Raw genomic sequence first — 14,341 nt, forward strand, 5'->3', positions numbered from 1 at the left:
TTGCCCTCCAATAAATTGTCACCCTAACTGGGGTGCATTACTGCCCTGAGCCCAGTATTTCCAGTAAGGACACTATTTAAACAAATAATGGATAAGGGCCATTTTGGAAAGTTGGTTGTGCTTGAGTTTAATTCCCTAAACTCATTTCTTTAAGCTTATGTCAATTGTGTGTTTTTTGTACAGTGAGCTTATTGTTGACAAGAAAGTATAACTTGTGCAGGCAATCCATTACAAACCACCTTAACTTCAACTTACGCTTACCACTGGTATGGTAAAAATGTACCATTTAAATTTTAGTGTTTTCACATGTTTGAGACTGTGTATCACTTTGGTAATATGTCCCAATTACTTACTGTATATACTTACATAGCTCTGCTTTAAATCATTAACATAATGAGGTTTTTCATTTTACATGGAAGGTCAGAAATAGTTTTGACATTGATGAATGGTTAAAAAAGCTGATGCTGCATGTTTTTAGGTGCATATAAACTGTGAATGTCTACTCTGTGACTCTGTGACAGTTTTGAAACCCAATGCCCCAGACCCACGACAGCTTTCTGGGGGCTAAAGATAAATCATAAAGGTAATGCATGCTACGTTTTTCTCTTAATCATGCACACAACCAGTGAACTATTAACAGCAGAATCAATACAGCATGATTTTTTTTCTTTTTGTAAAATTTAGCCTCATATAATAATTATCAGAAAAGTAAACAGGTATACAGTGATTTTGGTAGCATTTTTTTCTCTACCATGATTATTAGCATTAATAGTAATACACTGCCATTTACACATATTTGAAGAAGACACCTTTTAAACACAGCCAGGTGGCCTGAACTCAACCCATTCTGATTCATTCACTGGGAGAGTTTGGGGTGTATATGTTTACGGTTTATGCTGCGGGCACATCCTCTTGCTAATGTTACAATGCAATGCTATACCTCCATTGTTCACATCCAGAAGATGACACTTCCCCTAAGGACATGCATGTCAACTTACAGCTCAACAACTCCCTGTCTGAACAGTTTGGACAAAGTCAAAAACTTGGATATTTGCTTTGTTACCTGCCTTGACCAACACCGAACAACCTGAAAAACACTAAGCTAAAATACGGCTCACAATCACGTATGGTAGTAACTTGGCCAAATGTGAGCATCTTCTCCTATTTAGGTTTAGGTGTTTATTCACACTTATTGCTAATAGGTGTGGTTGGTGTAGAGAAAATGTAGTAACCTTTGATCACCTATGGAATTAATTATATATTGATTTTAAACCAGGACATCATAAATGCTGTTTTGAATTAATTGGCTCAAATTTCCACTACACAGTCAACAATCTTGCGTAATGTCTTACCAGAAGATTGGAGGCTGTATGCTCTGCATGGAAGCTTGTCACTTTTTAAGTGTAGTAATTCTTATCTCATTTTATTTCATGGAAAGCAAGAGGTGGATTTGCTCTTCTGCTTTTCGACAAATATGTAAACACGTGGCTGAGCTTGTTAGACATCCCTTGACTTTGGTTTTTGCATCCATTTTTGTGGATTTTATTTGACTACCTTATCTAACAATCTGAACTTGATCAGCCATAATGACTAAGTGAAAGTAAGTGTTTCAAAAATGTATTAAAAATCAAAAACTGAAATCTCCTATTTACCAAAATATTTAGACCTTTTATTTAATTTGACAAGTCTGCTTGGATATGTCTCTACAAGGTTTGTACATTTGGATTTGGGCAGTTTATCCCATTCATCATGACAGATCATTTCAGCCTCTGTCATATTGGGTAAAAAGTGTTCATCTTTTTTCTGCCAACTTAATTTGTATATGATAAACTCTAATAATGTGTTTTTACTTCATTATTGGTGATTAAAATAGATTGATGGGTAATTGGCAAATATTTTATTTTTAATCAACCACTTTTTTCCTGGTCAGGCCTGTGGTAGTGGTTACACTTTGAAACATTGAATGCAATGCAGTGATACCCACAGGGCTTCAATCCATTGCAGGACTTCAGCCCCATCTCTGACACAGCAGGACAAAGACACACAGCCGGCTGGTAGTTCGAATCTCAGCGGTGGTGGGCTAGTGTAATAGACTGCTGCACCACCCGATTACCAAACTGTCACTTTATATTGAGAGGAGCCAAAGTCGTGTGATATATTAGTGCCCTGTCCGGGATGTAATCCTGCCTTGTGCTCTTATAAAACAGTGCCAAAAAATGCAGTTCAAATAGTGACAGTATTTTTCTGACTAATGAAGGTCTGACCCAGAATACTTTTAATACTCATGAATTTGTTTTTGACACAGAATTATGTTTAGAAAAAAGGAAAAAAATGGGAAGAGCATTAAAACATCAATGATATACATGTCGCTTGTTATAAAAAGCAACATGTTTTACCTACTTGTTAATTTTCATATAGAATTTGATCATTGATCAACTATATATAGTGATAACTATAGTATTGGCTCAGGAGTTCACGTGACAGTTATTTAAGTAGATAAAAACAGTTAGATTCACTGTAAAATGTTTGTTGTAAATCTGTTAGATGTCATCTATCAACATTTAATAGATGTTAAAATATACTGTACATGCTGACTGCTATAAACTTTTTCCATTTTCCATCAGTTTGAAAAGACACATTTCAATATACATTTCCCACTAAAGGTACTCTTTAGTACTCCCTCCCCTTCCTTCTGCCCATCTGCCTTGGAGAGTAGACATCAGTCAATAACTTGTGTGGTCAGAGGCCAAGCAGCTCACCTGGGAAAGGTCATGAAAGTGCCCCATACTTTCTGGATAAAATAGACCACACAATTTGGGCAGCTGAACCTCAGAAGGAGACCTCTTGTCTCTATCACTGGTGTCCACTTTAGAGATCAAGTCAATAAAGCTTTGTGCTTCTCAAGCAGAGAGGAACTAATGCAACCGTAGCTGAAAAGCCAAAATTTATTTGAATACTTCACAGTGAGGTCTTTCTCAGATTTTAATAAATGAAATGACTGCCCATTTAGACAGTTTAATTGGTTTATAAATACCTTTACCATGTTTACTGGGTTATATATACCCTTTATAAAAATTTACTTAAGTAACAATAACCCATAGGAACACCCATTAAGAGGGTTTTAAAAGTATTTTAAGAAATGAAAAGCATTATATTCTAAAATAAATAAATAGAAAGATGAAAATGACAAGGCAGTAGAATGTTTTGATTGTTTAGAAAATCTTAAAGGTATTCCAGTCTGCTGTCATATTTGTCTTTATAGTTAATCATTTTTAACTTAAAATCAAGTTTTTGGCTTAATGCCCATAGGTGATTTGGGTTGAACTTTCTGCTTAGATGGCAGAAAAACAAACTTGGATCCTTGTCCAGGCTAGTTTGTCACAATTCCAGTTCACCAGAACTTTTAATTATTGCTTTAACTGTAGATATGGGAATTTTCAGGTGAGTAGCTGTTTTAATAGCCACTGCCTAACTTTTGAATATAGCTGTTTTAAAACTTTTAATACAAATAGAAAAAAAAAAAAATACCAGCACAGATTCTATTTAAGTGTACCTAAGCACAGCATCCCTTTATGAAATTTTGTGTTGTTAGCCAATTATCTCCCCCTCTGACACGTGTGCAGTAGCCAACCGCATCTTTTCACCTGCACAAAATGAGTTCATATGTGTTCAGTCTCGCACAAGGAGAGTCACTCACTGATCTCCATTATCCCTCACCTCTAATACACGTGCCATTAGTCATCCAGCAAACTTTTTGCAAGCTGTTAATAACACAGATTTAGTGAAAGCATTGTGGTTAATTTTGAACCATTTCTCTTGTCTTGGTGCCTTTAACTCCCAAAGGTGACAAGGGTCCCTCTGATGTACTCAAAATCCTTTATTAATTATTAGAGATTAGAAGTTTGCATCAGTGCATCACATCATTTATATTCATTACCTCATTCATATGACCTTAATTCCATGTAATGCCTTAGTACTTTTTGCAAAGAAGCAGCCCCATATTTTGATGCTTTCACCCCAAACTTTAGTGTAAATATCTTAGAGTGTAGAGGTCTTGGGATCGTATGCACAACCCTGCTTTCTTTTTTATCATGGCAAACAGATTTGCTGAGTTGCAGAACTTCATTCGACCATTCTGCTGATCTGCTGATAGGAGACAGTAATGGTTAAGATACAGTACAATGCCTATTGTTCACTATGTAATTGATGCTTATTGCTGCTGCGTTAATGTTGTTCTGCAACTTTTTTTTTATGACTGCTGGATTCCCTCTTACTTCTCAGTCACTCACTGAGCACTTTATTAGGAACATACATTCATTGGCCATTTTATGAGCTACACTCACCATACAGATGCACTTTGTAGATATATAATTGCTGACTAGTATATCTTTTTCTCTGTACTCCTTGTCAACTCCCACTACCCTATGCATTAATTAAAAGGGGACCCCATAAGCCCCTTGCTGGCCCTCACTGCATATTATTTGGATGATGGATCATTCTCAGCAGCAATGACACTAACAATGTAATGATATGACAGAATGTGTTGTTCTGGTATGTGTGTATCAGTTGCAGCAGTGTTACTGGGATTTTAAATACTGTTTACTCTTGCACTGGCCTCTTTGTTAGAAATACGTACTGGTTAGTGCTCATTAAAGTAGACAGTTAGACACTAAAGCTGTTTTTTCATGCACAATGTGTGTTAATCTTTTTCTAGTTTTGTCATTGGATATTTTCTGATCACATGCAGTTGGTTTTATATTTTTGGTTGGAGCGCTTTTTCTCCTCCTAGCATTGCTGCACATGATACACCCATATCAGTATGACACATACCACCACATCATTACCCTGTTAATGTCATAGCAGCTCTGAGAATGATCCACCACCCAAATAATATCTGGTCAGTGGGGACCATTGAGGATACTTTTCATTGGTTAATGAGGTAGATAGGGGTGACAGTGTACAGAGCAACAGATATACTACAGACAGTAATTTTATACCCCCACAGCACATTAGAGATGTTTACTATGGTATATATATATATATATATATATATATATATATATATATATATATATATATATATATATATATATATATATATATATATATATATATATATATATATATATATATATATATATATATAATGCCCAATGAATGTCTTTTTAAAACAGGTATATTTCTAAGTGTTCAGTGAGTGTGTATCATAAATCAAAAAGAAGTGTGGCACACCTGTCTGGGGATGATTTGTGGTGCCACAAACTTTCCCCCTGCAGAATATGGAACCAATTGTACTAACAGTAATATTTACTATGGCTCTGTGGCTTTTTAAACTCAAGTGCTATTAAATAATTTTGTCCCTTAAAACTTTAAAAAACTTTTTCACTACCATGATTGCAACTTATTGAGTAGAATCTTACCAATGGCAACATCTCTTATACTGAAACAAGATGTAATCTGCACAAGGAACAATTTTATTTGCAATATTTACACTTTTATTTTTTATTATTATTATTTTTATTTATTATTACATTTTAATTTTGTACTTAAAATAAGTCATCTTTACAAATGTCTTTTTACAGGGTACATGTAACACTAGACTTAAAATTACAAGATGGATTCTTAAAAAGCTCTAAAAATCCTTACTGGATTTAATGTAGTGGTGAACAAGAGCAAAACATACAATTTTGTACTTTAATATAAATATATATAGGGTTATAGGGTTATATTATTTTTTAGGGTGTTTTATGTCTTTTTTTCATTTTCTTTGCTTCACATCACAAATCAGACAACATCTTATATGGGTGATTCTTCAACTGGGGGAACTTTTACGTCCCTAGGTTATAAATTTGTGTTAAAAATACTTCATTACAAAACAAATATTTTAGGTATTAAAAAGATCATTCATTGCATCACAAAAAAAAATTACATACCAAAATAATTATGATTTTAATTTTTTATGATGATTTAAACATCAATATTTTGCTACTTTGGCCTTGTCCCCAACCCAGACTTTAAAACTTCTCTGCTCTAATAAAATGCTAAAAAGTGATCAATTCCTTATAAAAATCACAATATGAGTTTTATAATAACTTAAAAAGAAACAAAATGTAATTTTTTTTTTCATATTTGTACAACCTATGCATATTTTTGAGCAATATATTACTGTCCCCAGCATTATCGTCATTACCGCAACAGTGTATGGTTTCTGTAGGGAATCATTTGAAGGTAACACTTGTTTATGTTGTAACCATGAAAACAAAGACTTGCAAGGAAGCACATGCCAGCCATGAGAGAAGATTAACATTTTAATGTCTGGAAATGTGAGTAATTTAATCATGTATTCCTCCTGATCATAGAGTATATTTATTCAGCGTCATCACCATTTACATCAATATGGCAGTACTTTACCAAAAAAAAAGAAACTTACACATTATTTATATGTATTTAAAGTGCATCGTGTACTAGCTGTTGACTAGCTTTAGCAAATCCATGGCCTAGCTAGTTTCTTAAAAAAAGTACAAATTGTCATTACCGCAACACGTCATTACCAACACATAATGACATTTTGCTATGCCACTTCGCAAATAAATATGAAATATTAAAATTCTATATAAGCTCAATTGTAGCCATCATTAAGTCTTTGCTCTACCATTATCTTGACATAATTAAAACTAAATTATTCCTAATTTTATTTTTCAATAGTTAAGATGGTCAAAAGAGCCCACAATTGAAGAATCACCCTTATACAATAAAGGCAACAATGTGATTTTTAAACACTATATTTTTAAATTATCATGTCATTTGTTACATTATTTTTAACATGGTTTTGGGCTTGGAGCATGTTTAAAATTGACTACACTAAAGTATATCTAAATTCTAAACATACACAGAAATTCTGTGTTTACCCCTGAGTCACAAATAATCAGTAAACTCTATTTGACCACCACTGAATGTGTTGTCTAAAGTGGTAGTTCCCAAACGTAAAGGTGCTATCTTTACTAGTCAATTACTATGAATGTTACAACGACAAATAACAATGGAAAATAAATTACTATGTAATACACATGTAACTAAGCTCGTTGCTAAGAGAAACGTCTGAAAGTTAAAAATAAAAACGTCTAAAATACAATTTACAACAGCCCAGAACAAGCACATGTTCTTGCTTTTATTTTTAGACCACTAACATGTCCATTAAAACCTTGACATCCCATGTTATGACTGTATAATCTAATTGGGGCAGTAACACAGACATATTTGTCAATACAATTAAGCGACTTTGTCATTACTAACAAATATTAAAAGTAAAAATATAGCCTAAACGTTTTTGTATTGCAGCTGTAGCTGCATTGGCTTGGACATTGGAAAGAAAACAGTTAGGAACCACAACGTTAAGTGAATATGGAAAACACCTAACCACTGGTGCTGCCTTTTAAATATCATGGCAAGCAGAGCCACCCACTGGAATAATGCAATTACTGCGTTGATGGCTCGAAATTGTATTATAATGTACCCAAGTCACACATTTAGGGTGGTGGTACAGGGTTTTCAGATTGTGCATAAATGTGTATGAAGGTAACTTTTTGTAGTTAGAACACGTATTGTAGGACCTAAACAACAGCCATTTTGTTGACAAGTGCATCTTTATACACTGATCAGCCATAACATTAAAACCACCTCCTTGTTTCTACACTCACTGTCCATTTTATCAGCTCCACTTACCATAGAGAAGCACTTTGTAGTTCTACAATTACTGACTGTAGTCCATCTGTTTCTCTACATACCTTTTTAGCCTGCTTTCACCCTGTTCTTCAATGGTCAGGACCCCCACAGGACCACCACAGAGTAGGTATCATTTAGGTGGTGGATGATTCTCAGCACTGCAGTGACACTGACATGGTGGTGGTGTGTTAGTGTGTGTTGTGCTGATATGAGTGGATCAGACACAGCAGCGCTGCTGGAGTTTTTAAATACCGTGTCCACTCACTGTCCACTCTATTAGACACTCCTACCTAGTTGGTTCACCTACTAGATGTAATGTCAGAGACGATCGCTCATCTATTGCTGTTGTTTGAGTTGGTCATCTTCTAGACCTTCATCGGTGGTCACAGGATGCTGCCCACGGGGCGCTGTTGGCTGGATAACTTTTGGTTGGTGGACTGTTCTCAGTCCGGCAGTGCTGTGTCTTATCCACTCATACCAGCACAACACACACTAACACACCACCACCATGTCAGTGTCACTGCAGTGCTGAGAATGATCCACCACTCAAATAATACCTGCTCTGTGGTGCATCTGGGAGAGTCCTGACCATTGAAGAACAGCATGAAGGGGGGATAACAAAGCATGCAAAGAAACAGATGGACTACAGTCAGTAATTGTAGAACTACAAAGTGCTTCTATATGATAAGTGGAGCTTATAAAATGAACATACAATAATTTGACATACATTTAAAATCAGTATTTTTAATCATATTGTTCAAAAGTCAGTGTATTTTTTATTTGTTTTAATCAGAAAAAATCACATACATTTTTAACCACTAGAGACCAGTAAAGTACAGTTTATTGGGTGTACACGAACACTGACAACATAACTCACAATTCTATCTGTTTAGAATCAGGGTTGAATGTTGTTTTGCAAGGTTTTGTATGTTCCTTTATTGCCACAATAATTAATTTTGCCCCAGCACTACTCGTACAAAGATGTTTTAAAATTGGACTTTACAAAATATGTTTTAAATACACAAAGTATTTTATACTAGAGGCCTCTAATAATAACAAATTAAAAAAATTAACAATGGACACAGTATGGCCAAGAGGATAGCTAAAAAATGTATGGCCAAAAGGCACACCACACATAATTATTGTGTTCGAGTGTTTTATCAGGTGTTCAGCATCCTTAATTTAATGTGTTAGGAGTTAAAAAAAAAAGTAAAAATATAAGGCTAGGTTTGACAACACCCTGCTTGGTCAAGAATTTACCTAAAAGTAGGATATTTATGTAGTATATGTCTGCTCTCTGAAATTTTTTAAGAAATTCTATAGAACTACTGAGGGTTTTCCCAGGGGGCACGCCATATGCCCTGCAAGGCCTAGCTGACCCACTATATTTTTGTAAAAAAAAAAAAAGGGACCTAACTATGCTGTCAGAATTGCAGCATCCAGTTACTTAATGATGCTCAAGCCAGGTGGCATGGTGGTGCAGCTGAGGCAATGGGTGCTGCTAGGGCTGCCAACCGTCCCGTAAAATACGGAATCGTTCCGTGTTTGGAAACTAAACGTGGCGTTCTGTATTGAACTGATACGGGACGCACTTTGTTCCGTATTTTTATTAATGGGAGAGAAATGCTGCAGATCAGACTGAGACAGGCCGATATGTATGAAACAGAAGGAAACTGCTGCCACTGTGGGAATTAGAAAGCGTTTGGTTATTATTTAAAGTAGTATTCACTTTTAGTCTTAGTAACACCATGTGTGCGCAGGCATATCAGCATAACAACCAGTATATTACTCCGCTGTTTGAGTAGCACAGTGGGCAGAGCGCATCGCGCTTATTTGTAAATATGGATTATGTAAAAACGTCGTTTGCACTATTGAGAAAAAATGGTACATGATGTTCTTTATGCATGTTGTTTTACCTAAAATATGGTTCTGATTTATTATTATGAAGAATGATAATAATATAAGTTAAACAGCCTAAATAAAACATTTTGATAATGTTTCTGAGGGTGTAAGACCCGTTATATTTTTATAGGTGCAACCCTAACCGCCCCCCCCCCCCCCCTTCCCGCTCCTGCTCAGGTAAACACCCGCCATCCCACCCCCCACCCTATGCCAACCTGCCCAGGCCCAGGGTGTTCCTTATTTCCAGTTCTGAAAGTTGGCAACCCTAGGTGCTGCACAACAGTATGGATTCTGGGAAACTGTTAGATCCTCAACCTACCTTTCCTTCAACCAATAAACATGCCAGTTATTAATTGATTCCAGGATGAATCAAGTGTTTCTATGTGACATCAAACCAGTTGTGATGTTGATCAGAAGAAAGCAGTTAAAAATTAATTTAATTAAATAATGATAGTTGCAATAGCTGCTCCAACTTGTGCCTGGTTGTGGATTATTAAATCAGTGTACCGTCCTGGTTTGAGCCTGATCAGAACAACGCGGTTAGTATAAAAAAAATGTACCGAGGACAAACCAGTAGGGCCAATGATAGCTCGGTGGTTAAGGTACTGGACTAGTAAGCAGAAGGTTCCCGGTTCAAGCCCCGCCACCACCAAGTTGCCACTGTTGGGTCCCTAAGCAAGGCCCTTAATCCTCAATTGCTCATTGTGTAAGTCGCTTTGGATAAAAGCGTCTGCTAAATGCTGAAAATGTAAATGTAAATGTAAACCAATTCAACAAATCAAAAGAATCAAAACTTAAAGTGATTCACTTTCCTGTGTCGAATCCCTCGTGTCGATTCGCTTGAAAGAACTGAACTTTGTTCAGTTAATAGGGAAACAATAAAGCTAGGGGAAACAAAGTTGTATAGTACAGGACATATCCAGAGAGTGCATTAGTGTATTCATACATTAATACATACACCTCTCAACACCGATCTATCGCGCCGCGGCTTCGGACAACCGACGCGTTTTGCGCACTTCCTGCTTGGGCCGTTAGGCGCTCGGGAGGGGGGCAAAAGAGGGTGGGATTGGGAGGAAGGGATAGAAGGAGAGAGAGGGGGAAGCAGGAGGAAGACTGCAGGAAAACCAGCATTGATCTAGTGTACACACTAAACAGACGGGCGGCGGATCTAATGCCGCGGAGGATTCCTCACGCCTAAAAGACGGATAAAGACTAATGGACTGCGCGTCCTAATAGTTCTGAAAGAAAGAGAATCTGCAGATGGTCGTTTTACTTCACTTTCTTGTTGAATAACGTCTGGTTGGAATTCACAGCTGCTGCTGCTGGAGACAGAACCGTTTTAGACCTGTTTCCTTTCCCTGAGAGCTTGGAAGATTTACGTTGGCATCGTTTCTGTGCTCTGAGCATCTTTGATTCCTGCTGCCAACCGGCTTTCATCTAAACACCGCCTGAATTGTATTTGGACAGGGAGAGGCGTACCCGCGAGAAGGAATTTGCTTGTTTACGCGCGTTCACAGTCGTAAACAAAAGCAAAAGTACCAAACAATCCCTGACCTGTCCCATCATAGGCTTTATTTATTTTTTAAAGAGTGGAACAAGTGCCTGAAGTACTGCCACCCGAGGAAGGATTTCTATTCATCACAGCAGCATCCATCTACAGTGCACTAATATTTCCGGACGACGTGATGGTACCGTCACTCCCTCTGGATTAAAGTTGGCTCTGTAAAGGTTAGCACTTTACCCATCACTATGGTGGTCTTTAATGGCTTGCTGAAGATAAAAGTCTGTAAGGCTTTGGACCTGAAGCCCACAGCATGGTCATTACGCCATGCCGTTGGCCCTAAGACTGGGACCTTTCTCCTGGACACATATATTGCCCTAAATGTGGACGATTCTCGTGTGGGCCAGACCTCAACCAAGCAGAAGACCAACAGCCCAGCATGGAATGATGAGTTCGTTACAGAGGTGAACGATGGCAAGAAGATTGAGCTTTCTGTTTTCCATGACGCACCGATCGGCTATGATGACTTTGTGGCCAACTGTACCATCCAGTTTGAAGACCTGCTGCAGAATGGCAGTAGACACTTTGAGGACTGGGTAGGTTCTAAGCTTTTCTTGCCTTTCTTAAAGCAGAGATGTCACCAAGCCAGACATCATGTTTACTGGATGGCTTCCAGGCTTAAATTCTGATGATCTGTTAGGTCGAATGTCCCTATTTTTTTCCATGTTGATTCAATACTAAAACTGTAGGTTTTAATATAATAATAAAGATGCTGTATTAAACACAATAACACACCCTGTATCATTACAACCTAGTTATGCAAAATGTCAAATGAGTACACTGATGTTTTTAAAGTACCTAGTGTCAATAAATTAACATTCATTTTAGTAGTACTGTACAGTAAGTGAACTAACACACCTGGTAATACCATGCATGTCTTAACACTGCACCTTTAGTACGGCTATGTGTTTACATCATTTGTAACACCACAAGCTCAAAGACACAGACATAACCATGGTAGAATTTATCTATTGCCAAGTATTCTCTGAAATAACTAATTTAGCTAGTCTGTTGTTATCTCTCGCACTCATTATGCTGTCATTACATAGATAGATAGATAGATAGATAGATAGATAGATAGATAGATAGATAGATAGATAGATAGATACTTTATTGATCCCGAAGGAAATTAAAGAAAATAATTACAGAATTGGTGACGGGTTAGGGTATCATGATATACCCATTGCCAGCAATAATGGGCTCACCACTTTGTGCAAATTTTGTGAGAGAATTGTCAGTTATTTAAAAAATATAGGTCTAGGCACTGTTAAATGTTTGTGACCTTTACTGTTGTGCTTCTTTTTACTCCTTTATTAGTCCTTTTGATAGCTTACTAGAGGCACATGCATATTTTATTTATTAACCTATTCTGACTAATGTCATGATTGGTTCAACGCCACCCAAAAACAGTTACTGCAGGGTTGTCATGCTCTCTGAATGAACAAGTCAGCAGTCTTTCTTAGGGCAACACACACACACCCTCAATCACTCTGCCAGCTGTGCCACCTTATCGCTGGCCTAGTGTTGATCTTTGCGTAATAGTGGCTGGTCAATACAGGGAGCTGTCCACATGTTGTGTAATTTCTCAGAGAGGAAAGTGTAGTGGTACAGCTGGTGACATGGGTTGTGGGGAATTGAAATCAGTTCTTGTCTCTGGTCACTATCTGAGGAGTTATGCATGTTCTGGTTTACTTTTGGTACTCTGTAGTTTCAGCTTCTTTTCTTGATTGCCTAATTTGCCTAGGTTAAGGTGTTTGAGTAAATGTTTAAGTGTATAAGTTTGGTGTTCTTTCCAAAGTGTTTTTCTGCTTTGCAGTCAGTGTTTCTGGTTGGCATCAGGCCTACAGTGACCCCAGCAAGGATAAAGCAGTTAGTAAAAAATAATAAATTCTTTCAAATACTGAAAATGCTGAACAGATATTTAAATATTCAAAAATTATTTGCTTACCTACTATTTAAATAATTAATCAAATCAAATTAATTCACTGTCTGATGTTTCTTTCATGTCTTTAGGGCTGTTTTTATGTTAACTATTTTGATTAACTTTAAAATGTGAAATAAGGGCAGCGTAGTGACACAGTGGACAGTGTATATCAGAGCACCGGAGCACCACAGCACCAGGTTTTGTTGCACTAGTCGATCTTCTTCCATTGCATTGATTTCCAATTCTGATGCCTGTGTGCTCAATTTTGATGGCGGACGGGAATTAGCATTGACATTTGGCATGGCAGTCCTATACACAGAAGCGTTACATGCATTTTGTGTTGTGACACATTTGTCATCAGTATTAATATGATCTGCAGTTTGAGCCACTGTAGCCCTTCTATTTGTCTGTAGTAGACACTGTAACCTTCATATCCTTGGCATCAATATATGTTGGCTGCCCAACTAGCTGTTGGTGGTTTGAGTCGGTGGTTCCCTCCTCAGACCACCATCAGGGGTTACTCACCATAGTTGCAGGTGAGAACCCCTTGCTGTTTCGGAGAAACTCTAACCCAGTCATCTGGCTAGGACGATTTGGCTCTTATCAAAGTCACTCAGATGTTAATGCCTGCCTATATCCTCTTCAGTCAACATGTGTACTATGAATACTGACCATCAGCCCAACATTTGTTATGTTCTTGATTATGACATGCACAATTGTTATGAAGTAGGCATTGCCATGCACATAGTTAGGCTGGTCCTAATATTTTGGCTCATCAGTGTAGGTGAATGTGTGTAATGCCCCATGAGAGACTGACATCCCACTTTACAGGCCTGCATGAAGTGATGGAGGATTAGTTTAAATGATGTGAGTGTCGGATGATTTGTTTGTTGGTGTATTAGGATTTTAATGTCATGTTTTACACTTTGGTTACATTCATGACAAGAACGGCAGTTACTCATTACACAAGGTTCATCACATAGTTATATCAAACACAGTCTTGGACAATTTAGTGTCTCAAATTTACCTCACTTGCACGTCTTTGGATTGTGGGAGAAAACCGGAGCACCCGGAGGAAACCCATGCGAACACGGGGAGAACATGCAAACTCCACACAGAAAGGACCCGGACCGCCCCACCTGGGGATCGAACCCAGGACCTTCTTGCTGTGAGGCGACAGTGCTTTGGATGCTTTGAAATTGATTTGCATCTTGTCCTGGGTAAATCCTGGA

General features: G+C 37.4%; 1 protein-coding gene across 1 annotated transcript in view; it reads left to right on the forward strand.

Moving 5' to 3' along the window:
• The first annotated feature begins 10,766 nt into the window (after nucleotides 1-10,766).
• The window catches only part of prkcea (protein kinase C, epsilon a), a 90,170-nt gene continuing 86,595 nt past the window's right edge, over nucleotides 10,767-14,341 (forward strand). Inside the window, exon 1 of the mRNA XM_063002861.1 lies at nucleotides 10,767-11,721. Coding sequence (XP_062858931.1) covers nucleotides 11,374-11,721 — 348 coding nt within the window. The 5' untranslated portion in view covers nucleotides 10,767-11,373. The remainder of the gene's footprint in view (nucleotides 11,722-14,341) is intronic.

The sequence above is a fragment of the Trichomycterus rosablanca genome, chromosome 10, assembly GCF_030014385.1.
Source record: "Trichomycterus rosablanca isolate fTriRos1 chromosome 10, fTriRos1.hap1, whole genome shotgun sequence".
NCBI lineage: Eukaryota > Metazoa > Chordata > Actinopteri > Siluriformes > Trichomycteridae > Trichomycterus > Trichomycterus rosablanca.